This window comes from Lichenostomus cassidix, chromosome 15, assembly GCF_008360975.1.
Source record: "Lichenostomus cassidix isolate B80296 chromosome 15, HeHo_3.0, whole genome shotgun sequence".
Taxonomy (NCBI): Eukaryota; Metazoa; Chordata; class Aves; order Passeriformes; family Meliphagidae; genus Lichenostomus; species Lichenostomus cassidix.
This window is the reverse complement of record NC_139496.1, coordinates 12368620-12394668: the sequence shown is the minus strand read 5'-3', so window position 1 is coordinate 12394668 and position 26049 is coordinate 12368620. Positions and strand designations below refer to the sequence as shown.

The window sequence follows — 26049 nt, the reverse complement described above, 5'->3', positions numbered from 1 at the left end:
TGCCTGGCACCTGCCAGGATGGGGGATGCAGGGAGCGGTTGGGTTTTGGGGTACTCAGGTGTTGGGGTGTGTGTGTGTGTCCAAGTCTCCCAGGTGTGTTCATGTCACCCAGGTGTGCCCATGTCCCTGCCCGTGCTGTGGCTGTGGGTGCATGACTGGGGTGCCCATGTGTGCAGGGCTGTCCTGTCCCTGTTCCCCCTGGCTATGCCCCCCACAGCACACATGTCCCTGTGTCCATACGTGTCCCTGCATGCGCACATGGAGATGTAGTGGACATGATATCTGTGTCCCCATGCCTGTTTCTGTCCCTGTCACTCTCCTGGTGACAGTTGATTTCCTGGTCCCTGCATCCATCCCTGTCCCTGTCCTGCTGCTGCTGCTGCCGGTTCCCATTCTGGTCCCAGCCCTTGTCCCTGTCTCTCTTCTGCTCCCAGTCCCCATTCCTGTCCCTCTCCTGATCCCCATCCTCATCCTGGCCCTTGTCCTCCTTTTGGTCTGTCGCTCTTCTGGTACCTCTCCTTGTTCCTGTATTCCTCCTGGCTCCTGCTTCTGTTCCCATCCCAGTCTCATTCTTGTCCTTGTCCCTCCCCCATTCCTGTCCCAGTGCTGGTTCCCATCCTAGTCTCAGCCCTTGTCCCTGTCTCGATCTTGTTCCTGGTCCCTGTCCCCTGTCCCTCTCCTGGTCCCCATCCTCTTCATGGTCCCCATCCCCATCCTGGTGCCTCTCCCTGTCCCGATCATCTTCTTTGTCCCTGCTCTGTCCCAGTGTCCAGCTTGGTCACGATCCTTGTCCCTGTCTCAGTCTTGGTCCCTGCTCCCTGTCACTGTACCTCTTCTGCTCTCTGTCCTCATCCTCGTCTGCATTCCTATCCCTGTCCCTGTTCCTCTCCCCTCCCTGTCCTGGCACTGGTTCCTGTCCCTGTCCTTATCTTAGCCCTTGTCCCAATCCCCATCCCGTCTCTTGTCTCTGCCGTTATCCAGCCCTTGTCCCGATCTCTGTCCCGATCCCCATCCCGATCCCTGTTCCTGCTCTTATCCTGACCTTGTCCCATCCCTGTCCCTGTCTTTGTCCCGTCCCCTGTCCCTGTCCTTATCCCGACCCTTGTCCCGATCCCCATCCCGCTCCCGGTTCTGCTCTCGGGCTCCCCCTGCGGGCGGTGGGCGGCGCGGGGTCCTCCGCGGCGGCAGGGGGCGCTGCGGGGCGCGGTGCGGGCAGCCATGGCGGCGGTGCGGGCGGCCCTGCTCGCCCCGCTGCTGGCCCTCGGCCGGGCCGGCTCGGGGCCCGCGACCCCCGCACGGGTCGAGGTGGCCGTGTCGGGGCCCGGGGCGGCGGGGCCGGACGGGGACGGGGCCGGCAGCGGGGCCGGCAGCGCGACCGCGGCGCCCGGCGGCTCGTACACACTGCGCGGGGCCGTGCTGGGAGCGGGGGGCGGCCGGGCCGGGCCGGGCCGGGGGGGCCCGCGGGGGGAGCGGGAGGAGATGGAGATCCAAGGCCGCCTGGTGCTGGTGAGCGGGAGGGAAACGGGGAATGGCGCTGGGGGCACGGGGCAGGGAATGGGAGGAGGAGCAGTGGGGACTGGGGAGCACTGGGAGACATTGAGGGGGGCTGCTGTGTATGGGGTGGGGGCGTGGGAGCTGGGTGGGAATGATGAGGGGGAAGCAGTGGGAACTGGGAGACGCTGGGGGGACAGTGGGCATTGGCAGGGCAGTGCTCAATGGGAGGGTGTCGGTGGGCACTGTGGGCCAGTGGGCTCTGGGGTGAGTCCTTGGGCAGGGAATGAGGCGGGGGAGCAGAGGGAACTGGAGGGCACTGGGAGGCACTGGGGATTGGTGGGGAAGGCAGGGACACTGGGGGACTGACCAGGGCAGGTAGAGAGGGGGTTCCACTGCCCGGGGGTGGCCAGCAGCAGAGGGGAGGCTGAGGCAGCGACAGGGGCAATAGGGCCTCTCCCTGTCCCTTGTGCCACCCCAGCTGCTGTCCCCATCCGCACACAGTGCCTGGCTCCCCAGGACCCCTGGGGGCATGGGGGTGCTTTGGGGGTGCCCTGAACCTTGGGGTCCATCCCAGCTCTTGTCTCCTTGTCATGTCCCCAGGTGGGTGACATGGAGCCAGAGGTGGGTGCTGCTGACAGTTGGATTGGGGTGGTGCCCGTGGGCACCGAGGAGCCAGCTGAGGGCCCCCGGGGTGCCAAGGAGGAGTCCTTCACCACTGCTGTTGTCACCAAGGTGACCCTCTGCCTGACCCTGATCCCTCTACCTGGCCCAGTCCTGTTTGGCCTGGGAGCTGCCGTGGTGTTTGCATGTCACAAACCCACAGAGGTGTCACCTGGGGTGTCTCCTGGCCATCTGTGGGGGGTCCTAGTCTGTGCTTGGTGGCTGGGGGGCCTCTGGCAGCTTTTGACCCTTCGTGGCTCCCCTGCGACTCTTCACCGTGGCAAAGAGGTGCCGGGTGCTTCCTGCAACAGGACAGGAGTTTGTTGGGGACACGGCCTCACTGTCCCCTGATTGTGTCCCCACTGTCCCTGCAGATGAAGCGAGCCCTGGTGCTGGGGGCCTCAGCCCTGCTCATCCTGGCGCTGAACCAGAACGCCATCCGTGAGGTAGGACAGTGCTGGCGGCGGGGCCGGGCTGGGATTGTGCCCCGCTGACTGCTCTGCTTCCCTCCCGGTGCAGCTGGACGTGTCCCAGCTGCTCGCCAAGCCCGTCATCGTCATCCAGTCCTCGGACAACGTCACCAGGCTGCTGGGAGCGCTGCTGCGGTACGGGCTGGGGTGTGGGAGAGCCTGGATCCTGCCTTGTCCTGCCTGGTTCCTGCCTTGTCCTTGCCTTGTCCCCCACCCAGCTGTGACACCCAGAGACCACCCTGGGGGTCTCTCACCCAGACCATCACATTTGTTGGGCTGGTGTTGTGCTGTGCTGAGGCCAGCTGGGGCTGAGACGTTTCCAGGGGAGATCTGGGTCAGACCCAGCCTTTCCCCAGGGCTGGAGCCCTTCCATGGGTCCCCATGCAGTGGCAGGGGTGACAGTGGCCTTGTCCAAGAGCTTTAGGGACTCTCAGTACAAATTATCCGGACCAACTGGTCCTTGGCATGTCACTGGCATCCCCCATGGCCTCTGTGGCTGTTTGTCCCCTCTGCCAGCAGCAGTGGGACTCCCTCGATCCTCCTGACATGTGGGACATTGGGATTGCTGTCGTGGTGTCACACATGGGAAACTGAGGCAGAGGCCTGGGAGGAAGAGCCCTGTGCCGGGTCACTGTGGGCTGGGCATAGCTGGGGAGGGAGTCTCACTGTCACCTCCCCTGTGTGTTCCTCTTTTCCCCCTATCGTGGTGTTCCTCAGTCACTGCCCATCCCTGCAGGAAGTGGGTACTCCCTGGCAGTGGGGAGCTGTGCCCGGATCCTGCTGTGCCCACGGAACTGACACTTTTCTCTTTGCTCACAGTGGGCTCCGGGCTACAGCAAAGATCACATACCAGGCAGTGCTGCTAGAGAACCTGGTATGTTGGTTTTTCCTTCTCTTCCTCATTTTCCCAGTGGGAGGGAAGGCATGGCTGTGCCCAGCCAAAACTCCCTGATCCATAGGAAGCAGCTGCAGGGAGCAGGGCCCAGCCCTGGTGTCCCCGTGGGAGCAGGGCACCTGGCAGCACCTGCTCTGAACACCACAGCAGTGTTCCTCCGCCCCGGGACACGTGTGCTCCATTGCCTGAGGCTGCTGTGGCCATCGGTAATGCCGTGTCCTGCCTTGCAGGGAGTGACCCTCACGCTGTGGTCCACCTGCGGCCTGTCCCGAGGGGGCCTCTACGGGGAGTGGCAGGGGGTCATCTGCCCCGGGGAGAGCAGCTCGCAGGTCCAGGTATGGTGCCGGGGTTCCATCGGGGCTGGGAGCAGGGCCGGGAGCAGGGCCACGTCTCTGGCTCCTGTCCCCACCGCGCTGTCCCCACAGAAGTACCTGCAGCAGCTGTGGAACACCATCCTGCTGATCGCCCTGCTCCTCTGCACCGGCGTCATGGTGCAGGCCCAGCGCCAGTCACGGCAGGACCTGTCGGAGCGGGATGCCGAGGTGGGAATGTGGGAATGTGTCTGCTGTGTTCTGTGCCGGGGCTGTGAGGTGGGCTCTGACCCTCGGCTCTGCCCCCACAGCTGGACCTGAAGCAGCACATCCGGCGGCGACTGTCGGCGCTGAAAACCCGGCGGTACCATCCCGGGAAGCCGCCCCGGAGCCGGGCCTGTGAGATCGACAGCTGTGCTGTGTGCCTGGATCAGTTCCACAAGAGCCAGGTGGGACTGGGAGGACTGGAGCCTGCCCTGGGGACACCCGTACTGGTGCCACCCTGGGCCGAGCCTCCTGTTGCTGGCCAGAGCCACGGTGTCCCTGCCTGGGCCCGGGCTGTGTCCCAGCCACCTGGCTCCACTCACGTGTGCCCTCGCTTCCCTGCCGGCAGTGGCTGCGGGTGCTGCCCTGCTCCCACGAGTTCCACCGGGACTGTGTGGATCCCTGGCTCCTGCTGCAGCAGACCTGCCCTCTCTGCAAGCACAACATCCTGGGTGAGAACTGCCCCGGCACACAGCCGAACCCCCACTGACCCTGGGGCACGGGTTGGGGAGGGCCTGGAGCCCACCAGGCTCCCTGTGCCGAGGCTCTCCGTCCTCCCTTGCAGGGAACTGCTGCACGGACAGCTAGCTGGCCCAAGGACGCACTCCAGGGACAGACCCACGGCTGCTCTGGGGACAGGGAGGGAGGCAGGGGGTGCCTGGTGAGCAACACTTGCTGCTGGAGTGGGGTGGTGTGGCTGTGCTCGGCACAACACCCGGATATCAGAGAGGGAAGGACTCGGGGCTCTCCTGCCGGGTGTGAATAGAGGGGTGGGGGTCCAGATGGGCAGTGCTGGGGAGGGAAGATATAGGGCACCCATGGGTGTAACAGGGTGGGGGCTGTGGGCAGGAAGAGCCCTGGCCCCACTATGCTCTTACCCTGCTCACAGCAGTTTTTCTAAGTCTTGGGTTTTTTTGTCTATTTGTGGGTGGCCGTGGCAGGGTGGGCAGAGCCCAGCTGTGGTGCCAGCCCCTCTGGGAGGTGGATGACAGCCCTGCCAGGGCTGAGGCTGCAGGGCCCACAGCCTCCCCATAGCAGGGCAGGGGGTTGGACACTTTATTTATAATAACTTATTAGAAAGGATGGCATGAGTCAGCTGCAGAGCCAACACAGGGCTTGGCTCACCCAGCACGGTAACTGGGCACACGCTGTGAGCATGTCCTGCCCCACAGGCTGCAGCATGGCATGTGTCCATCCCTATTAAACATGGAGCAAGGACTGGCTGTGTGGTTTGTGTGGGGCTTGCATGCGGCTCATAGGGCTGGTGAGGCAGGACAGAGGTCAGGGCCAGTGACTTGGTGGTTCCCAGCCTCTCTGGGTGCTCACGGAGGGGGGAATGACTTCCCAGTTTGTGGCTGTGCTGGTGGGCTAAGGGCAGCTAGGAATGCTCTCATCCCAGGCCAGCTCTGTTTTCCTCTTCCAAGTGTGACCACATCCCAGTCCCCTCTTGGGAATGGTTCCTGGCAGGAACTAACACACACTGTGCCCAGCATCAGCACCCTCAGGGCTCTGCTGAGGACTCCAGCAGCAGCGTAGCCAGGGCTGACTGAGCTCCAGTGCCCAGGAACATCCCTGGAGCAGCTCCCCAAGGAACTGGGTTTCCCAAGGGAACACACTTCTGATGCACAAAGAACCAGTAACGAGGTCCCCTGGGCAGAGCAGGTGGCTGCTGGTGAACATTTCTCTGTTAGAAAATTAAGGCTGATCAGTGTTTATTTGCGGTGAGCCCTGATGTCAAGGTCAATTTTGAGGTGTCGCACTGGGAGTGTTAGGCAGGGTTTGGCTGGGAATGTGGGCTTTGCCTGGAATTGCTTGGAGTGCTGGCTGCTGGGAGCTCCATACGAGGCCTTGTCAGTGCATCCTGGTGTCCCTATGCTGTCCCTGCTGCCTCCACTGCTGAGCCGCCTACAGAGTGGGGGCAGTTAAAGGGGAGGAAGAGCAGAGAAACCTCCCCAGCCCCTTCATCTGGGTTTCTACTCACTCAGTCTCCTGCCTGCTGGCTTCTCCATGGAGCTGGGACCCCAGCTGGGCCTGTGGGATGAACTGGGCAATGGAAGGGAAGAGGGGGTGAAATTCCGCCCCCATCAGCTTCAGCTCCAGTCACATCCCTTGGCCACCACTGGCATAATGGCCACAGTGATGGAAAGGAGCTGAAACCAACCCCAGGCATCTCAGCCAACACCAGTTAAACCAGAGCGACCTCCCAGCAGCATGAGGAGCCTGGGCCTGGCCCTCCTGGGGTCCCCAGGGGATGTCTGGGGGCCATGTGGTGGTTTTGGGGTACACAGCACCCACCCCTGTGGCACTCAGCTCACCTTGAGCACACCCTGCTCAGCTGCTGCCTTCACCTTGGCGAGCACAGCCTCGAGCTGTGCGTTCTCCCGCTCCAGCACCTCGATCCGGATGTTGTTGGCCTGGAGCTGACTCTCCATGTCCTCCGTCAAGTTCCCGCTGCCTGCAAAGAAAATCCAACAGAGCTCAGCCTGCTGCTGCTGCCTGCCTGCTCAGAGGTGTGGGCACCCCTCCTGCCTCCCAAGGGAAGGCACCTGCCCCAGGCAGGGAGCACTGATACAGCCCAGGACGTGGCAGCTGGGACCCCAAATAAAGCTCTGCCATGTCCTGGTCCTGCTGTATTTCCCAGCCCAGGTGTGGGATGCACAGCACCCATGTAGGGAAGCACGTTGGGATGGTCACAGCTCAGCACAGCCCAGGGTCTGAGCCCTTCCTGGGTATCAGTGGGAACCAGAGTGTCTGGGGCCAGTAGGATCCCCTGGGAGCTCTGGAGACCTCAAGGCACAAACCTACTCTGCTTCCATCTTCTCCCTTACTCTCAAACTGCATCTCAGTGGGGGTGTGGAGGTCGGGGAAGAACACCAGGAGCCTTTCCCTCTCTCTCAGCTTCTGTGCCTGTTCCTCCAGTCGGGATGTGTTCGCCTGCAGCTCCAGGATGGACTGCTCCAGTGCCACCTTCTCCTGCTGCAGTGTGTCCAGCAGCTCCTGCATGGCACAGCAGGGAGGAGGTGAAGTTTGCAAGAGTGAGGACTCAGTCCCCCATGGAAAGCTCCCACCCCTCCCTTGTGATAAGGCTGTCCTATGGCAGAGGGAAGTGGACAGTGACAATGTGCAGGGTTTCAGCTGTGAGATCCCTGTGTGTGCTGGAAGCACGAGCACCAGCCACAAAGTATGGAGCATGTCCGGGTGTCCAGGAAGGGGTGCACTGGAGATGTGGAAGCAGCTCAAAAACATCACTTCCTGCTGTCCCCTCTGCCAACTCAACCAGACTTGTCTACAAAGGGTGGAGGGAGAGAGCTCTCCCCCAGGGAGTCCCACGAGGAGATGGCCATATGGCAATGTCACCCGAGTGCCACAGTGCCCCTCCTGGGAAAACTGTGGCTGTAGGTGTGGGACAGGGCAGTGTGTGGCTCCTGGCTGGCACAGGCTGTGTCCCACAACTGGGTGCCAGCACTCACCTGCTGTGCCTGGAGCTGTTTCCCACTCTGCTCCTGGCTCTGCTCCAGCTGTTCTGCCAGCCGGGCCTTGTCCTCCTCGGCCACTCCCAGGCTGGTCTGCAGCTCCTCACGCTCCTGGTCCAGGCTGTCCAGCTGTTGCAGCAGGGTCCTCTGCTTGGCCTGCAGGGACTGTGGTGGGGGGATGAGCCTGTGTGGGGCTGTGGCACCATTCCCCACTGCCCTGCCAGCAGGCAGCAGCTCAGCCCACTCCCACCACTCTGGAGCTGGCCGTACCTCCTCATACCGGCGCATGCTCTCCACACGGACCTTCTCCTTCTCCAGCTGCACACTGGTGGCACTCAGCTCCTGGTCCAGGCTGTCCCTCTGGCCTGTGAGCACCTGCACCTTCTCCTCCAGCTCCAGCACCTGGCTCCGGGCCACCATTGTGGTCCTCATCTCCTCCAGCAAGGTGGTCTTGGAAAGCTCTGGGGAGACACAGCAACCGTGGCCCAGGCTGGGCAGGGGGGATAAGCTGAAGGTCCATGGAGGTGATGAGAGGGATGGAACACCTCTCCTGTGAGGAAAGGCTGGGAGAGATGGGGGTGTTCAGCCTGGAGAAGGCCCCAGGGAGAACTTAGAACTTCCAGTGCCTAAAGGGGTTCCAAGAGGGCTGAAGAGGGACTTGCAACAAGGGAACGGAGAAACAAGGGGAGGAATGGCTTCCCACTGCCAGAGGGCAGGGAGAGATGGGATATTGGGAAGAGATTGTTCCCTGTGAGGATGGTGAGGCCCTGGCACAGGGTGCCCAGAGAAGCTGTGGCTGCCCCTGGATCCCTGGAAGTGTCCAAGGCCAGGGTGGATAGGGCTTGGAGCAACCTGGGACAGCGGAAGGTGTCCCTGCCCATGGCAGGGGTTGGAATGAGATGAGCTTTAAGGTCCCTTTCAACCCAAACCATCTTGTGATTCTGTGGTTCAGGGGTCCCCCATGCCCCCCACAGGCCCTGGCAAGGGGGAGGCAGGTCTGACAGGGCAACTGTGACCTCCCAAACCTCCATCAGCACCTTCCCACTTTGGCACTGGGTGATGTTGGGGTGCTGCTGGGAAGGAGGCCCATCCTCTGCCTATCTCCACCATTTCTGTAGCCCAGTCTGGGGGATGCTGGGGGCTACAGGGGTGTGTAACACTTGTGAGATCAGGCTGAGGGGGGAGATGTGTGAGCTGGGTGAGCCCCTTTGGTGACCCCCTTACCCAGCTCCTTCACAGCTGCCTGCTTCGCTGCCAGCTCCTCCTTCAGGGCCAAGAGTCGCTCCTCCAGCAGAGCAGTTCCTAAATCAGCACAAAACCCCTCTAATTAATCAGCTCCTCAAAAAAACCCTAAACCTAGGGGCAGCAAACAGCCACACCAAAGTGTTTTCATCCAGTAATTGTGTTGTGCTAACATGGAGGAGGCAGTGACAGGACATGGACAATGAGCTCCCACTGCCTGGGATTAGCCTCACAGCAGGGAAAATCCCCCAGCACCAGCAAAAGCCCTACTTCTTGTGGTGGGGCCAAAACTTGCCCACGGACTCTGCTCTTCTCCTGCAAATCCCCTGGGCCTGGGGCAGGGATGCTGGGAACAGCTCTGTACCTCTCCGTAGGTCATCCTTATCCTGCTCCAGCCTGGCCACAGCCTTGGAATGTTCCTCATCCTTGGCTTTCAGGCTCTGCTCAGACTTCCTCTGCTGCTCTGCTTGGGTGTCCTTCTCTGCCCGCAGCTTCCTGGAAAAGTCCTCAACCTGTCTCTGCAGCTTCTCCTTCTGTTTGCCCATCTCTTCCAGCTCAGCCTTCATGGGGTTCACCTGCTGCAGCAGCCCCTGGAGATGTTTGTTGATCCGGGAGAGGTCCTTGCACTGCTCTGAGGCCCAGTAGCTCATGTCTGTTGCAGAGAGGCTCCTTCTCCCTGTGCTGTCCTCCAGCACCTCCTGGAATTTGCTGAGAGCCGAGGGGATGTTCTGGCTCTGGCAGATGCTGGTGATGGCTCTGCCCACCTCGCAGAAGCTGGCCTGGGTGCTGGAGCAGGTGTCACAGGAGGCCGGGGGTGACCCCGAGGTTTGTGTGGGGACACTGCGGGTGCCCTGGGCCAAGCTGGGGCCAGCCCTGGGCTGGGAGCTGCCTGAGCTTCCCAGCACATGAACATTTGGACATGGGCACACAGAAGTGGACTGGGCAGCTTCCGGGGCAGTTCCCGACTCCAAAACGTCTGGCCAGCAGCGTTTCAGGTGCTCCTTCTCAGGTTTCCCAGCCTGGGGAGCAGAGGGTGGAGTCGATTGCTGTGGGGGCATCTCCTGCCTGCAATTCTTCTCCTGAGGGAGAGAGCACAGAACAAAACCAAGGCTCAGATCAAACTGGAAATGATCCATAGGAGCAGCAGTGAAGCCAAGGGACAATGACCAAGGGGAAGCCTCAGCAGCAAGACCTGCTCCCCAACTCCTCTCATTGTGACCATCCTTTCTTTCCCACCCCCCTGCACTGCCTCCTGGCTGTGCCACACAGATTGTTGTGGGATTTCTCCATAAGAAAGGTCATTTTGAGGAAAATAAAATGCAGGGGAGGGGCAGGTTGTTTTTACTACTACTACTGTCTTGAGACAGCTCAGAGCTGCAGTGGGGTCAGCAGAGCTGCAGGATTTTGGCAGTAGGAGAATATTTTCCAAGCTCTAGAGGCAGCCCAGCTAACTCATCCTGACATCCTGGAGCAGGATGGATCCTGTGGGGGGAAGGGACTCAGGCTGGGAGGGGACAGTGTGGGACAGATGTGTGACACGGGGGCCAGCACTCAAAGGGTGGGAGCACATCTGGCATGGTCACAGGGTGTCCAAGAAGGACTACAATCCAAATCCTGGGGGGGATGTTTGGGGGTAGTGACTCAGCTCATGGGGCATCCCCAAATGTCCCACCTTGTCCTGGAGCTGCTGGCAGAAGGCCCCCAGTTTCAACATGGTGCTCCAGAAGGTCCTGGCTGTGAGCCCTGCAGACATGTAGGGCCCCAGGCCCCGCACCGGTGGCACTGCCCACCCGCTCAGCACCGTCTCGGCGTACCCAGTGAAGCTCTGCAGGAGCAGCAGCAGCCTGTCCCGACAGGAAAACAGGGCTCAGACCAACGGGGATTGGGAATGGGAGCTCGGCAGGGAGGTCAGCCCCCTCCCCATCCCCTGGACAAAGCCAGTGTGATACAGGAGGGTGGCATCAGTGCTCCGGGGAAACCCCAGGTATGGATTGCTGTGTGGAGCAGCCACTTCCAAGAGGTTGTGATTAAGCTCCCCCCAAAGACTTGGGGCACCCATGCTGCTGCAAATCCTGATTTTTTAGGGCCAAGAGCTCAGCGGGAATGGCTCATCTGTTAAACCAGAGCTGTGTTTATTTCACCCAGACTGCAAAAGGGGCTTAGGCCTCCCAGAGCTGTCGATGCAGCTGTGTCTGAGTGTTTCCAAGGTTTCGGGAGTCAGATTAACAAGCCTGTCCCATCTGCTCCACTTCAGTTCTTGGGTGGAGCACATCTGGCTCTGCTTCTTCATGGCCAGTTTGTGCTTGGAGCTCCAAGCAGGAAAAGGAGTTGGGTTTTAGAGCTCAGCAGTGCATGAGGACAAGGTGCTGACACTGCTCATCGTGTCATCACAGGGAAAAAAGCATCCAAGACTTCATAAAACCATGGAATATCCTGAGCTGGAAGGGACCCACAAGGATCATCCAGTCCAACTCCTGGCTGTGCACAGACACCCCAATCATCCCAACCTGTGCCTGAGAGCATTGTGCAAATGCTCCTGGAGCTCTGGCAGCCTTGGGGCTGTGATGTGGCACTTGGTGCAATGGTTTAATTGATAAGGTGCTGTTAGGTAATAGATTGGACTTGATGATCTCCAAGGTCTGTTCCAACCTAGCTGATTATGTTATTCTGTGATCATTCCCTGGGAAACCTGTTCAGTGCCCGAGCACCCTCTGGGGGAAGAACCTTTTCCTGATATCCTGATAAACCTCCCTGGCCCAGCTCCAGCCATTCCCTCGGGTCCTGTCCCTGGTCACGGAGAGCAGAGCTGCCCTTCAGGAGGAGCTGCAGCCCTCGGTGAGGTCTGACCTCAGTCTCTTCTGCTCCAGTTGAACAGACCAAGTGCTCTCACACTCAGCTGCCCCTCCAGGCCCTTCACCACCCTTCTAGTCCTTCTTTGGACACTCTCTAACAGCTTTAGCTCCTTTCTGTACTTTGAGGTGCCCAAAACACACACAAAACCCCATTCCCCCAGGCAGCAGGACCTGCTCCGGGCTGCATGGGGTCTCTCACCTGTCTATGACCAGCTCCAGCAGCACCACGTGTGCATGCTGGCTGAACTCGGGCTCGCTGTCGCTGTGCCTGTAGCGGTGCAGCAGCACCGACATGTCCAGGTCGCAGGACACCTTGTCGGGGAACTTCCAGGAGGGGAAGCGCACGGCGCCGGCCCGGGATGACACGTCGGTGATGGCGGCCTGCAGGTCCCGCAGGTCGGCCCGCAGGCTCTCCATGCAGCCGCGGTGGCCCAGGAGGTACGCCATAGTGCGTGGTGGGACGGGCCGGGGGGACACGGCCTGGGAACAACAGGGCCACCAGGCCGGGGACCGATGGGGTCACCGGGCCTGAGATGGAGGGAACGCCCTACCGGGACGTAGGCTCCTGGAGAGGGGCCGGCACGGTATCTCCCGAGCCCGGCGGTCTCCAGAAGTGCTGGGGAACCCGAGGGAACCGGAGGGGACCGGAGGAATCAGTGGGAACCGCGGGGAGAAGGCGCCGGGCTCGGATCCTGCGCTAGGCCGCGGCGTCCTGGCCCTGTCGCCTTGGCAACCACGCCCCTCCCGCGCCGTAGTGGTGCGTTCCCGCGTTGGCGGGCTCCCCCCGCGCGGGGCGCTAATGGTACATCCCGCAGCGGGCGCACGCGCCCTGTGCGCACACACTCCCCGGCAAGCTGCCTCTGCGCGCCCCCGCGGCGGTGCGTCACTTCCGGCGCGCACGCGCGGCACAGCGCCCGCCGCCGCCATTTCGCCCCAGTCCGTACCGGCGCCGCTCTGATCCGCAGCGAGCCTCGGCCGCCCCTCCATCGGCCCCGCCCGGCGCGGACCCTCCCTCCCCGGCAGCGCCATGCCCGCCGGACCCGTGCAGGCTGTGCCTCCGGCGCAGCCCGCGCCCCCCGCCGAGAGCAAGCCGGTGAGGGCTGGGAGGGGGCGGGGAGTGGCGCGAACCGCGGGGTTGGGGTGTGCTGCCCTCACGGAGCCGGCTGGGGTGGGGTTGTGCGGGGTTGCGGTTCTGCCCATTGACCCCAGTGCCCGCTCAGGTGAGATCCCACCTGCAGAGCTGCCTCCAGCCCTGGGGTCCCAGCACGGAAAGGAGCTGCTGGAGAGAGTCCAGAGGAGGCCATGGAGATGTTCCAAGGGCTGGAGCTCCTCTGCTCTGGAGCCAGGCTGGGAGAGCTGGGGGTGTTCATCTGGAGAAGAGAAGCTCCAGGGAGAGCTCAGAGCCCTTCCAGTGCCTAAAGAGGCTCCAGGAGAGCTAGAGAGGGACTTGGGACAAGGGATGGAGGGACAGGACACAGGGAATGGCTTCCCATTGCCAGAGGGCAGGGAGAGATGGGATATTGTAAAGGAAGTATTCTGTGAGGGTGGGGAGGCTCTGGCCCACGTTGCTCAGAGAAGCTGTGGCTGCTCCCCTGGAAGTGTCCAAGGCCAGGCTGGACAGGGCTTGGAACAGTCTGGGACAGTGGAAGGTGTCCCTGCCCATGGCAAGGGTGGAACAAGATGATCTTTAATGTCCTTTCCCGCCCAAGCCATTCCAGGATTGCTTCCCAGAGAGCACCATCCCGCCGTGGCTGGGCGGGCACTGAGCCCTTCCCTGGCAGTTCCCCAAGGCTGTGATTCCGATGGGTGTGAGGGATTGCCAGGAGCTGTGGGAGCCGCCTTGGCTCCAGGATCTTTGTGTGGAAGGATTAAAAATCAGAGGAAGTTTGGCAGTCTAGTACCCTCGCATATCCTTTCTCCCTTGGCTATATTCATCTTCTCTGCAGCCTTCCTGAGGTGGGAATACAGCTCTCATGGAGCTGGAGCTGCTGTCCTGTCTCTCACATGGCAACATCAGCTGTGATCCCACTGAGAACCTTGGAAAATTGTGATTCCCCCAAAAAACCCAGTGACTTTCACACACCGATGTTACCAAGGCAACTCAGCATCACAGTTAAATAAAATGTCTCAAGTGTGGTGTTGCCTCATACTTCAGCTCCTCGAGACGATGTTCTGAAGGAGTGGGAATAAAAACTAAAAATATTCGTGGTGCCTTTCTCTTAACACACTTTATTAAGGTTGTGTTTTATGGAATGGTTTGGGTGGGAAAGGACCTTAAAGCCCATCTCATTCCACCCCCTGCCATGGGCAGGGACACCTTCCACTATCCCAGGTTGCTCCAAGCCCTGTCCAGCCTGGCCTTGGACACTGCCAGGGATCAATTTCACTTGAGGACATTTTCTACCTTGGCGTCCCTATGGATTTGGCAGGGCTGGGAGTTTTACTGGGATTTTAAGGTATCCTTGACTGTCCCTGTGAAGATTAGAAATATTTCCAGTAGACCTGTGCTGGTTTATAACACCTTTTCTTGGAAGCTGCGTGATGTGGAAAGCAAAACAACATCTTTAGTGTCCTGCAAAAGCAGCTTCTGGTTTTACTGGAAACCAAATGCATGCACAGGGAGGGTTCTGGGATTTTAGTTTGGATCATGCTGTAATATCAGTGAGAAAAATGCTCTGTGGGAGTTTGTCTCTACAAAACAGTTTCCAATGGAACCACAATGGGATTAAAAGCTGTGTTTTATTTAATGTGGAGTTAATAATGCAGGTGTCACAGCCCCTCTAGGAACATCCAGAACTTCCACACCTTATTAGGAATGAGGGGTTATTCCTGATCCTCTTGGCTCAGAATTTATAAGCATAATTTGGGTTAAGGCTCAAATAGTGAAAATACTCTAAGGAATTGTTTTGGTTCCCACAGAGGCACCTTCCTTGCTGTCCTGCTGTCCTTGTCCCTGCAGTGGGTGCCTCTGACAGGCAGACAAACATTGTCTCCCCTCCTGAGAAACCAAAGAACTAGTGGGATTCAGGTTGTCCTACCAGATCTCGTGTCAGGGAGAATTCAGTGGTTGAGAGGCTGAGGAGGGAGATGGATAAATGGTGCTGTATGCAGTTGGGATTGCTGTTTGGAATGCCTCATTCTGACACCCCTTCACCTTTTGTGCTAAAATAATCTTTATTACAGCCAGAAGAGGAGCCTAAAGAGGAAGCAGCACCAGCCAAGCCCGTGGTGGGAATTATTTACCCTCCTCCAGAGGTCAGGAATATTGTGGACAAGACTGCCAGCTTTGTAGCCAGGTAAGTGACACTGGTGATGTCTCTTTTTCCTGGGATTTTCTTGCTTCTGCTCTTCAGCGTAGCTCCAGAAGCTGAAGCAGGTGCCAGTTCTGTGGTTTTGCCTGAAGGGTTTTAAGGATTGAGGCTGAATCAGTCAGACTGGAAAAGAAGCAATATTCTACTGAAGGTGGTGTCAGACACTCTTTGCTAGAGAAACTGGTAGTAAATAAATAAAATCCTTGTTCAGATGTGCAGTTGGTGAACAGGGTAACTTGGGTAACAGGGCCTGTGCTGAATGATCCGAAGGGGAAACCAAATTCTAGGTGCAAAGGGAGTCTTTGTACAAGAGTGATGGCTGTGTTCTAGTGCTAAAATGTGGTGGGTTTTGGTTTTAAGAGAATTACCAAATGCTGCTCTAGTCAAACTCTTATTGTGTAACTCATCTCTAAAATGCTGCCAAGGAGTGTTGGCTGCTTCTGAGCATAAGGAAGGGAATGTGTTTATCCTTTGGGATTGTAGAGACCTCCTCTTTTGGAGTGTCTAACTGAGACTTGGAGGTATCCAGACAATATGAAGGGAAACACCCTGTGGCAGCTGGAAATTTGCTCACTCTGCCCTGAAATAACTGCCTAGTGCTTTGGGTGGGAGGAGTGGATGTTAACTGGACTGGAGCTCCTAAATGCAAGACTCTGGGGTGGTCAGTCTCTGCACAGGCTGATGGTTAACTGTGTTTTTTCCTCGTATGATCATTCTGGAACTGAAATAGTCTTGCAACTTCTTAGTAGAGCAAATAAAACTGGTGTAGTAAGTAACTGGTAAACTTCCTGCAGTCAGTGGTGGAAATTACTTTTGTGTTCAGCCAGATGAGATTGTGGAACATTTGTGAGTGTGAATTTTTAATATTCACATTAAAGACAAAATTAGGAGGAGAACTGCCTGTAACTTGTGTGTGTCCAGCTGGGTGTGAGCTGAGAGAAACTACTGAGAGAGAAACTACTGAGAGAGAAACTACTGAGAGAGAAACTACTGAGAGAGAAACTCCTCCCGTGTGGAAGAAAAAATGGTCTTCTGAGTGTCTGATGCCTCAACATCTTACTCTGAAAGAAACATTTACACTTGAGCTGATGACCTAAAAATTTTTGCCTTTTTCCTCCCCAGAAATGGTCCTGAATTCGAAGCCCGGATTCGTCAGAATGAAATAAATAACCCCAAGTTCAACTTCTTGAACCCCAACGACCCTTACCATGCCTACTACCGGCACAAGGTCAGCGAGTTCAAGGAGGGCAAAGCCCAGGAGCCCTCAGCTGCCATCCCCAAGGTCATGCAGCAGCAGCAGAGTGCCCAGCAGCAGCTCCCACAGAAGGTGAGTGTTCTTTTCATCATTTGGGGGAAGAATTTGACTGCTTTGGGGTGGTTGTCACAGCCTGGGGTTGAGCAGGAAGCTCGAAAGTCAAGGAGAAGGAGTTGGTTATCCAGTTTGCCAAAATGACAGCTTGAGGCTTGAAGTTGAGTGTCTGGGGCTTGGTTTTGATGCAGATGTGCATCTCCCAGGTGCTGATAACTCAAAGCTGTGTGAAAGAGCCAATATACAATTTAATTGGTCTGTTTTAATTACATTTAGTTGTGTATGGACTAAGACAGTACTTACACTAGGGATCACATGGGCTGTATGAGTTTAGGCATTTTGCCTTGAAGTCCATTTTGGGCTTGTTGCATGCACTATGTTGTAGAAACTTTTCCTTAAAGCATGGAGTACAAAACTGCTCACCTTGTTCAGCTGTGCCTTTGTATGTACTGGGTGGGAAAAGGGCACAGAGTAAATCCAGGGCTTTTACATGCTTGGCATGGCCAGCAGCCACACTGAGGTGTTGGTGGTCCTGGTAGGGCTATGGCAAAGTCCTGATACTTTCCAGATTTGTTTGCTGTTGGAGCATCATTTTTAATAGTATTAAATTATACCTGACGATTTCCATCCCTGAAGCTGCCAGGAGGGCAACTGGCCTTGCTTTCCCACAGCACCTGCAGGAAAAATGGATGCTCTTGAGTGTTTGGTGACTGTTCTTTGCAGGAGGCCACTGAGCTGTCTCTGTTCTCCCTGCAGGTGCAGGCCCAGGTGATCCAGGAGACAGTGGTTCCAAAGGAGCCTCCGCCTGAGTTCGAGTTCATTGCAGACCCTCCATCCATCTCAGCCTTTGACCTGGACGTGGTGAAGCTCACAGCACAGTTCGTGGCCCGGAATGGGAGGCAGTTCCTCACCCAGCTCATGCAGAAGGAGCAGAGGAACTACCAGTTTGATTTCCTTCGCCCCCAGCACAGCCTCTTCAACTACTTCACCAAGCTGGTGGAGCAGTACACAAAGGTATTCCCAGCAGGGTGATCCCTTCCACAGCAGGAGTGAGTTTGGTAGGCTGATGAAACCCTACAAACCAGCCAGGCTGGAAATAGAGGTCCAGGAATCCATGCTTTAAATCCCACTCTTTAGAGTGGATACTGTGCTGAATACAATGGGCTGTCACCTAAATGTACCACATGCTATTGTAATCTAAGCAAAGGGTTTTTTTTTTTAATCTGGAGGATAATTGGAAGGCCATGAGTGAATATTTTGAAATGCAGGGATGAGCAGTAAGTAATGAGAGGGCTGCAGTAGAATAAATGGGACATAGCCCCAGGGGTCTGCTGGTATTTTTAGCAGTGTGGAAAGAGAATAATTGCTTTCAAAGAGGCTTTGGCACAAAGAATTGTCACCAACTCTCATGCAAAATGTGTTTCAGATCCTGATCCCACCGAAGGGCTTACTCCTCAAGCTCAAGAAAGAGGCTGAAAATCCCAAGGAAGTCTTGGATCAGGTATTCCAGGAAAAAACTGCAAAATTGCTGAAGTGTTTTGGCTGTGTCTTGAATTTTTTCTATTTGCATGTTTTTGGCTTGTTGACAGCAAATAGAGTATAAAATGGATGTGTCACTTGCTGTCATTTGAGTACAGGGGGTCCGAAGTTGCTTTAAAGTACAGCTGGTGTTGATATTGGGGGTAGTTTGTGGCAGCACAGACGTACTGCACAGCCCCATTTCCAAGTGCTTACCAAGTGGAATCATGGAGTATCCTGAGTGGGAAGGAACCCACCATCCAGTCCAGCTCCTGGCTTTGCACAGACACCTCAACAGTCCCACCCTGTGCATCCCTGGCAGAGCTGTCCAAACACTCCTGGAACTCTGACAGGCTCAGGCTGTGCCCATTCCCTGGGGAGCCTGGGCAGTGCCCAGCACCCTCTGGGGGAAAAACCTTGCCCTGATCTCCAACCTGACACAGCTCCAGCTATTCTTCCTTTTATTTGGAAACCAACAGTTAAGATGACTGTGGTGTTCCTTTTCTGACACTGTGCTCTGTCTGCTCCTGCAGGTCTATTACAGAGTGGAGTGGGCCAAGTTCCAGGAGCGAGAGAGAAAGAAGGAAGAGGAGGAGAAGGAGAAGGAGCGAGTTGCTTATGCCCAGATTGACTGGCACGACTTTGTGGTTGTGGAAACAGTTGACTTCCAGCCCAACGAGCAAGGTACTGATGTTAAACATTGTCACCTCTGTGAAACTCTGCCCTCTTCAAGCAGGGAATGTGTCCTGAAGTGCCATTGGGGTTTACAGCTTTTTGTCCTTCAGAGATGAAGAGAAAAGCCTTACACTGACATTTTCTAGGGCTGTTGTTTTTTCTGGACTCAGTTGTCCTTGAAGGAAGTTCAGAACTGCAGCAGTGTCCACTTTCCACTTCCACTGGGACAGCAGAGCTTTTCTCACTTTCTAGTAGTGCTTCCCTTCATAAATCACTTCATCCTCTAGTGTCATGCTTTGTATAGATTCCATCCATTCCTTTCCATATCCTCTGGCTCCCATGGATTTTGTTGCCACTGCTTTTTGTTCAAGAATTGATATTTCTGTCTGTGTGTGTTGAATGGTGAAACAGGATAAAGAAACAGAAGCTGTGGTTTTTGCATTGTAGGGAATTTCCCTCCTCCCACCACTCCAGAAGAGTTGGGAGCTCGAATCCTGATCCAGGAGCGTTATGAGAAGTTTGGGGAAAGTGAGGAGGTGGAGATGGAGGTGGAGTCAGATGAGGAAGATGAAAAGCAAGAGAAAACAGATGAGCCCCCAGCCCAACTGGATCAGGATACACAAGTGCAGGATATGGATGAGGTAACTGGACAATAGGATCAGAATTGTCCCCATTGCTTTTGTCCCCCAAAGTTCACGTGGTTTATGATGCTGTTCACTTTCACTGTAAATTGTTCTTGAGTTTCTTGAGGAAATGAGATATCCCTTGGATGAAATCTCAAACGAGCCTGTTACTGCTGGAATACAGTGTTTTTTTAATGTCTTTCATGACAATACAAGTTCCAAGAGAGAAATCCAGTAATTTTGGCACCCAGTGGTGTGGATTTTATATTTCTGTGGTTTAAGTCTCTTGGGCTTTTTTTGTGCCCAGAGTGTGGAGCACTGAAAGATGACTCATCTTAGGCTCTGCCCACTGTAAGCTGTTTTTCTGGTAACAGGGAACAGCAGCGTGGTTAACTGTAAGCCCCTGCATGCCAGGCTGCTGTAATGTGGAAGCTGAGGGATATTTGCTTCCTTTTCTGGGGCTGCTGAATTCCTGAATCGTGGTCCAGAGGAGCCACTATACCATAGGTGTCCAAACAGCTCTGTTGCCTTGAAGCTGCATAATCCGTTCTTCCAGCACTGTGTAGGATTTTATGCCTCTCTCAAGGATGTTTGACCACTGGAACTTGGTTATGATTTTTGTTTCTTTTTCTATAAGGGGTCAGATGATGAAGATGAAGGTCAGAAGGTTCCTCCTCCTCCAGAAACGCCGATGCCACCCCCACTCCCTCCCACGCCAGATCAGGTCATTGTGCGGAAAGATTACGATCCCAAAGGTAAATCAAACTAGTGGGAAAAACCACCTTTTTTTCTTCCTGAATAATCCCAAACCATGTGTTTCTAGACTAAACCAACACTGTGGTTTTGTTCTCCTAGCCTCCAAACCGTTACCACCCGCCCCGGCTCCGGATGAGTATCTTGTATCTCCCATCACTGGAGAGAAGATTCCTGCCAGTAAAATGCAGGAGCACATGAGGATTGGGCTCCTGGATCCACGGTGGCTGGAGCAGCGGGATCGATCCATCCGGGAGAAGCAGAGTGATGATGAGGTCTATGCCCCAGGTCAGCCTGAGCATTGATTGCACAGCCCCTCACTGCCCCCACTCGTTAGGACCATCTGAAATGTAGCTCTGTGTGATGTCCTTTCTGTGATAATCAGATGGATGTGTTTGTCATTAGTAACTGTATTTAGTACATTGAAGCCCTTATATAAAGTTAAAATCAAAAAGAATTAGCTGTTGCTGGCCAGTATCTTTCCAAAAAAACCAAAGGAGCCTAGAGCTGGACTTTGATGGTCCTTGTGGTCTCTTCCAAATCTGAATATTCTGTTTAAAAAGAGCATCACTTGGCCACTAGTTACCAAATATTTGAAAGATCAGTAACAGAGGGTTGATTGTGTTTGGTTATATCCCTTGAGATAAGAATTGCTCCTTTTTCCCTCAGGTTTGGATATTGAGAGCAGCCTGAAGCAGCTGGCAGAGCGTCGTACCGATATCTTCGGTGTGGAAGAGACTGCCATTGGTAAAAAGATTGGTGAAGAAGAAATCCAGAAACCAGAGGAAAAGGTAGAGTAGAAACTGGGAATTTTTGTTCAATTGGTTTTTTTAATAGATCCCTGTAGCATTATGAATGCTCAGACACACAAATGTCTTGAATTTTTTTCGTTCTGTTAAGCTGCTCTCTGGATTTTGTTGCAGTCTGGCCAGGTTGTGGTTATTCTGATTTCTTTTACTCTCTCAGGTGACCTGGGATGGCCACTCTGGCAGCATGGCCCGCACACAACAGGCTGCTCAGGCCAATATCACTCTCCAAGAGCAAATTGAAGCCATCCACAAGGCCAAGGGGCTGGTGCCAGAGGATGACAGCAAGGAGAAGATTGGGCCCAGCAAACCCAACGAGATACCCCAGCCACCCCCTCCTTCCTCAGCCTCCAACCCCCCTGCCAGCGCCCAGCCCATCACATCTGTGCCTCGCCCACCCACCGTGAGTGTTTTCGTTCTCAGAAGCCAATTACTGGGGCTGTAGTTAATTAGGAGGGATCCTGATGAAGGTCAAGGGTGCTAGCATGGAAGAGGATTTTGTGGAAAGTTCATGCTTTAAGAGTAGTTTGAAAACATTAGAGGAACCTTATTGAACTTGATGTTAAAAAAGAAAACAGTACTTAGGTGGAGTTTTTACCTTAAAGATATCAAAAAGACTGGGGTTGGCTGGGCAGTGGGATCTTGGAGGCAGAGTATGGCTAAGAAAGGGATGGGTGGGGGCCTTTGTAGGTGTAAAGTGATGCAGGACAAAAGCAGCCCAAGGTAAGAACGTTCACTCCCTGCCCCAAGGGATCTGCTGTATAAGTCCCAAACAGCAATTTAGGAAAGGAACTAATTGCCTCGAGGTCTGATAACGAAGTGGGAAGGGAAGGAGGAACCCTTTAATCTGTTAATGGGGCTTCTGTGCCTGTTCAGAGCAGCTTGAGCTGCCCATATGGTGGAGACACTAAGGCTCCCAGCAAGCCTTTGGCCAGTAGTTCTGTTTCCCCGGTTGTTTTAATCAGAATTGTGGCCAGCCGTGGGCATTCCTGCTAAGGAAACTCACCTTTTCTCCCCAGATGCCTCCTCCTGTCCGCGCCGCCGTGGTTTCTGCAGTGCCGGTCATGCCTCGTCCCCCCATGACTTCCGTGGTCCGGCTGCCTCCGGGATCCGTCATAGCCACCCCCATGCCTCCCATCATCCACACCCCAAGGATCAACGTGGTGCCCATGCCCCCCTCTGCTCCCCCCATCATGAGCCCCCGCCCTCCCCCCATGATAGTCCCAACAGGTCAGTGACTTCAGCTTTTCCTGGGAAATTGTTGGATAATTCCTTTATAACAGGGGCTTGAGCTTGGAGTCTTTTTCCGCCTGTGCCCTGGTAACTGGTGTGTAACTGAGATTGTGGGCCCTAAATTGTGGTGTTCAAGAGTTTTGGGGTGTTTGAGATGACTTGTCTAGTACTGCTTTTAGGCTCAAGTCTCTTCCTGCATCATGAAATGCAGGGAATCCTGTGGCCCCAGGAGTCTGCCCGGGTGAAAATTAAGAATACAGGGTAAAGAGGAGCTGCCAGCACCTCAGTGGGTGTTACAGCTCCGTACAGAAATTGCTGTTGCAGGAGGAAAAGCTGTTTGCCGGCCCTTTTCCTCATTAGGTGCTTTGAAGTTAAAAAGCACAATGTGAGAAGCAATTCTTCCTTTTTTTTCTTCTTCTTTTCTTCCCTAACTGGAGGAGCTGGCACCGCTGCCTGCCAAACTGAGAGCGTGTTCTTTTTTTTGCAAGATCTGCAGGAAGCTCTCATGCCTTGTTATCTTTTCTTGGAATGCTTCCCAATATAAGAGCTCTCTGAATGTTTGAAGTTTGCATGTTGCTGTTGGTTGTAACTTCCTCCATGTATTGTGGCATTTATTTTCAGCCTGTGCTGCTCTGCTCAAAGCAGTTTTGTTGTGAGGGGGTGTTTGTTGTGCACTCAGGGTGACTGAGGGTTGTGTTGTGTCCCCCCATGCCATTCCAGCTTTTGTCCCTGCGCCTCCCGTGGCTCCCGTCCCGTCCCCAGCGCCGATGCCTCCCGTTCACCCCCCACCACCCATGGAGGATGAGCCAGTCTCCAAGAAACTGAAGAGTGAGGATAGCCTGATTCCAGAGGAGGAATTTCTGCGCAGGAACAAAGTATGTGTGTGGGTCAGAGTCCTGGGCTGTTTCACTCCAACTCCAGAGGGCTGTAAAGCCAATTCCCTGCACAGAGGAACAAAAATACCTGGCAAGGAAGGGACTTCCTGAGGTGTCTCCTTCCTTTTGTCATTCCTGAGCAAACCAAACTCCTTTGTCTCTTACTGGGAAGAGCTACACAGAGTGGGATAGTGCTCTTCTGTAATTAAGGGCAGTGAGAGGCAGGTTATAATGCAGGGAAGAACTAAAGCTGCTAATGAGCTTTTAAGGAGAGGAGGGCTAAGCTGGAGATGCAAAGAGATTAGAGTATCAATGCCAGCATGATAGTAGGGTAATGTGGTATATTCCATAACAAGGTGAGCTAAATGTGAGCCTCAGTTCCTTCCTGAGGAGTGCCGTTGTCACAGGAGGAGTTTAATGTCCTTTAAGAAGGGCTGTATGGTTTTCCTGGTAATATTTAAACTAGAAGAGGAGATTTAGGTGAGATATTGGGAAGAAATTGTTCCCTGTGAGTGTGATGAGGCCCTGGCACAGGTTGCCCATAGCAGCTGTGGCTGCCCCATCCCTGGGTGTGTGTCCAAGGCCAGGTTGGTTGGGGCTTGGAGCACCCTGGTCTAGTGGAAAGTGCCCTTGCCCATGGCAGGGAGTGGGAGTGGATGTGCTTTAAAGTCCTTTCCAGCCCAAATCAATCTGGGATTCTGTGATTTCATGTGCACAGAGAAGCTGTCTCCTGTTTAGTGCTTCACACCTTCACCCTGTGACACTGTCAGTGTGTGTGGTTATCGGTAGATGGCACACAAAAGGAAGAGAAATCCAACTAAATGTTTTATTTTGGGAGCAGTGGAGTAACTGGTAAACACATTTCAGTGTGTTTATTGAGGAGTCAAGATAAGGAAATAAATCCTTAGTCTGGTGCTGTGTTATCACAGCCCTGAGAGACTTTATCTGTGTTTTCCCATAGGGCCCGGTCACGGTCAAAGTCCAGGTTCCCAACATGCAGGACAAGACGGAATGGAAGCTGAATGGCCAAGTGCTGGTGTTCACCCTGCCCCTCTCAGACCAGGCATGTAGCTCATCACCCTGCCCTGTCCTGCTCTGTGTGCTGCCTGTGAGAGCAGCAGCTGGGAGCTCTGCCTGCTCCCCACACTCAGCTCCTTGGGCTGGGGAGTAGGACTGGGACAAAAGCGCTGAAGGAGCCCTTTGTTCCTCCCCAGGTGTCTGTTATAAAGGTTAAGATCCACGAGGCCACAGGGATGCCAGCTGGGAAGCAGAAGCTGCAGTATGAGGTGGGTATAAGCCCTTCAAATGCTGGTTGTTCTTCAGTGCATTCTCTCACATGACTTTTTATAAAAAAATACTGTAATGTACAATTTAATGCACAATGAGATACTGGGAAGAGCAAAGGGAATGTTTTTCCTGCCTTCACAGCACATCTGTGACAGAACTGCCCTCTGTTACATCAGGACAGGCCTTTAAGAGGTGATTAATATCAGTAGATTTTCACATTGTTGCTGCTGCACGAGTTGTCCAAACTTGATGTGGCTTTCTCTGAAATGAGCGTCTTGTTTTATTAGTTTGTTTTTTTGGTTTGGTTTTTTTTTTTTGACATTTAACTGCAGCAGCCTGCTCCCACAGTTCTGCTGTGTGTGCTCCAGGAGGTGGGCGACGTGTCTTGGAACCCTGGCAGCTCAGGGAAGGCTTTCTCCAAAACAGGGAAGGGAAGAGCTCACTCTCTCTCTCTCTTCCTCTTGAAGCTCGAGCTCTGAGAAAGGCCCTCGTTCCTTTTTAATGACTTATTTCCAGTCATGCATGTGCCCAGGCAGGCACAACCTGCTGCCTAAGCAGTGAACTTTGTGCACTTATCTCCTCAGGAGTTCATCTGTGGGCAGATACTCTGTTAACCCTTAATGAGAAAGGAAGCTGAGCAGATTGTTTTTAAGGGAAAAAAAAAAGATGGGTGGAGAGTGGAATCTGGATAACTCCACTTGTGGTGTCTCTTCATCTGTGTGTTGTAGGAGCTGCATTGGCTGTGCACTGTTCCCAGTAGCCTAGTCTAGTGGAAGGTATCCCTGCCCATGGGGGGATCTTTAATGTCCTTTCTGATCCAAACCATTCTAGGATTCTGTACTCACTCCAGTGACAGTCTCAGACACTGAGATGCCTCTGGGGTCTTCAAAGCCTGCAGTGTTGTCATCCCCCTGCTCCGAGCATACAGCCAGGATGGTTGGGATCTGGGTGGGATTCTGTGGGAAGGCAGCACTAAGGTTTCTGCTCTGACTGCTCTTTGGTGGATTTTTTTTTTCCATTTCTCCTCCCCTCAGGGCATCTTCATCAAGGATTCCAACTCCCTGGCTTATTACAACATGACAAGTGGCTCACTGATTCACCTGGCACTCAAAGAGAGAGGAGGCAGGAAGAAATAGGAGCCGTGAGACGTAACGTGTCCCTGTCGTAACCCCAACCTTCCCAATCCTTCTCCCACTCTGGGATTTTTCAGGCTACATCACTGCCCCCAGCTGTAGTTTGAACAGAGAGACTCTGACCCCCACTGATGAGAGAGGGGAAGCTGATGAAGCCCCAGAATAAGTCAGTGTAGTGAGTAGTCTGTAGTGATCAGTGCTTTGCTCGAGTGCTGGCTCTCCCTTGAATCCCTTTGGGGAGAGACATCAAGGTCATGCCCAGCTTAGTTTAGATCCATCTTTGAGGGATTTATGGTGGCCAAGAGCATCATCTGTCTGCCCTCAGCATTCACTGCTTCATTTAACCTCGTGCTAATTGAAAACTTCTCCGCACACTAATTAACTCCCTTGTTCTTCTTTCCCTGTCTTGGATCTTGTTCTGACCCTGACTTGAAAGTTTTTTCTCCCTCAGCATGAGCTTTTGTGGCTGTTCCTGTAATAAGGGAGACCTGGGTCTGCTCTGGACAGCCTGTAATTTGTTTTAATAAACATACCACTCTCCTTCCCTGGATTTGGGGTTTTTAATGGAGATGTGCCTGGGTTTGGAGCTCTTGGATGGGGAAATATATTGGGATTTGTAATTAAGCAGTTTACAGTAGGAAATCCTCTTACTTTCTGGGAAACGCTGCAATAAAAGGGGCTTGTTGAAGTTTCCCTGGTGCTCCTCGGTCATTACTGAAGGAATGCTTATGTCTGTGCATGAGGGACGAAAAATACTCTGAACTTAGCAAGAATTTTATTGGAAAATGTGATTTACGATTATATCCTGCAGCTGGAATCTCTTGGTCCTGGAGAGCATCTGGGTCTGGAAAACAGATGATTCCTG

The 26049-nt window shown here is 54.7% G+C and overlaps 3 protein-coding genes across 6 annotated transcripts; 2 read left to right on the top strand and 1 right to left on the bottom strand.

Moving 5' to 3' along the window:
• Positions 1 to 1203: 1203 nt before the first annotated feature.
• On the top strand, positions 1204 to 5312 carry RNF215 (ring finger protein 215). Its single transcript, XM_085076258.1, has 10 exons — positions 1204 to 1506; positions 2095 to 2226; positions 2529 to 2600; positions 2674 to 2759; positions 3444 to 3498; positions 3750 to 3854; positions 3945 to 4061; positions 4142 to 4279; positions 4444 to 4546; positions 4660 to 5312. Exons 1-10 carry the CDS (start codon positions 1219 to 1221, stop codon positions 4680 to 4682), a joined length of 1119 nt encoding a protein of 372 aa, XP_084932384.1. The 5' UTR covers positions 1204 to 1218; the 3' UTR covers positions 4683 to 5312.
• Positions 5313 to 5773: 461 nt separating this feature from the next.
• Positions 5774 to 12499, bottom strand: CCDC157 (coiled-coil domain containing 157). Of its 4 annotated transcripts, none has more exons than XM_085076254.1 (10): positions 11861 to 12498; positions 10482 to 10653; positions 9174 to 9888; positions 8792 to 8869; positions 7838 to 8028; positions 7565 to 7732; positions 6896 to 7091; positions 6410 to 6549; positions 6076 to 6137; positions 5774 to 5999 (listed from the first exon to the last, which is right to left on the bottom strand). In XM_085076254.1, exons 1-10 carry the CDS (start codon positions 12106 to 12108, stop codon positions 5807 to 5809), a joined length of 2163 nt encoding a protein of 720 aa, XP_084932380.1. In that variant the 5' UTR covers positions 12109 to 12498; the 3' UTR covers positions 5774 to 5806. The 4 variants fall into 4 exon arrangements, with proteins under 4 accessions (XP_084932380.1, XP_084932382.1, XP_084932381.1 ...); XM_085076256.1 differs by having other exon boundaries at positions 6923 to 7091; XM_085076255.1 differs by having other exon boundaries at positions 9174 to 9885; positions 11861 to 12497.
• Positions 12500 to 12551: 52 nt separating this feature from the next.
• SF3A1 (splicing factor 3a subunit 1) lies at positions 12552 to 25732 on the top strand. Its single transcript, XM_085076253.1, has 16 exons — positions 12552 to 12754; positions 14845 to 14957; positions 16095 to 16299; positions 17038 to 17295; positions 17708 to 17782; positions 18333 to 18483; positions 18922 to 19115; positions 19735 to 19852; positions 19953 to 20138; positions 20520 to 20641; positions 20817 to 21059; positions 21676 to 21886; positions 22610 to 22764; positions 23726 to 23827; positions 23979 to 24050; positions 25086 to 25732. The coding sequence occupies exons 1-16, from the start codon at positions 12689 to 12691 to the stop codon at positions 25185 to 25187; spliced, it is 2373 nt and encodes a 790-aa protein (XP_084932379.1). The 5' UTR covers positions 12552 to 12688; the 3' UTR covers positions 25188 to 25732.
• The last annotated feature ends 317 nt before the right edge of the window (positions 25733 to 26049 follow it).

Excerpts from the sequence above, each read along its gene's own strand:
- RNF215 (XM_085076258.1), top strand. The coding sequence starts at position 1,219 with ATGGCGGCGGTGCGGGCGGCCCTGCTCGCCCCGCTGCTGGCCCTCGGC. Across the intron at positions 2,760-3,443 it reads CTGCTGGGAGCGCTGCTGCG|TGGGCTCCGGGCTACAGCAA; the intron begins GTACGGGCTGGG and ends CTTTGCTCACAG. Across the intron at positions 3,855-3,944 it reads AGAGCAGCTCGCAGGTCCAG|AAGTACCTGCAGCAGCTGTG; the intron begins GTATGGTGCCGG and ends CTGTCCCCACAG.
- CCDC157 (XM_085076254.1), bottom strand. The coding sequence starts at position 12,108 with ATGGCGTACCTCCTGGGCCACCGCGGCTGCATGGAGAGCCTGCGGGCC. Across the intron at positions 7,092-7,564 it reads AACAGCTCCAGGCACAGCAG|GAGCTGCTGGACACACTGCA; the intron begins GTGAGTGCTGGC and ends TGTGCCATGCAG. Across the intron at positions 6,550-6,895 it reads AGAAGATGGAAGCAGAGTAG|GCAGCGGGAACTTGACGGAG; the intron begins GTTTGTGCCTTG and ends TTTTCTTTGCAG.
- SF3A1 (XM_085076253.1), top strand. The coding sequence starts at position 12,689 with ATGCCCGCCGGACCCGTGCAGGCTGTGCCTCCGGCGCAGCCCGCGCCC. Across the intron at positions 21,060-21,675 it reads CTGTGCCTCGCCCACCCACC|ATGCCTCCTCCTGTCCGCGC; the intron begins GTGAGTGTTTTC and ends TTTTCTCCCCAG. Across the intron at positions 22,765-23,725 it reads AATTTCTGCGCAGGAACAAA|GGCCCGGTCACGGTCAAAGT; the intron begins GTATGTGTGTGG and ends GTTTTCCCATAG.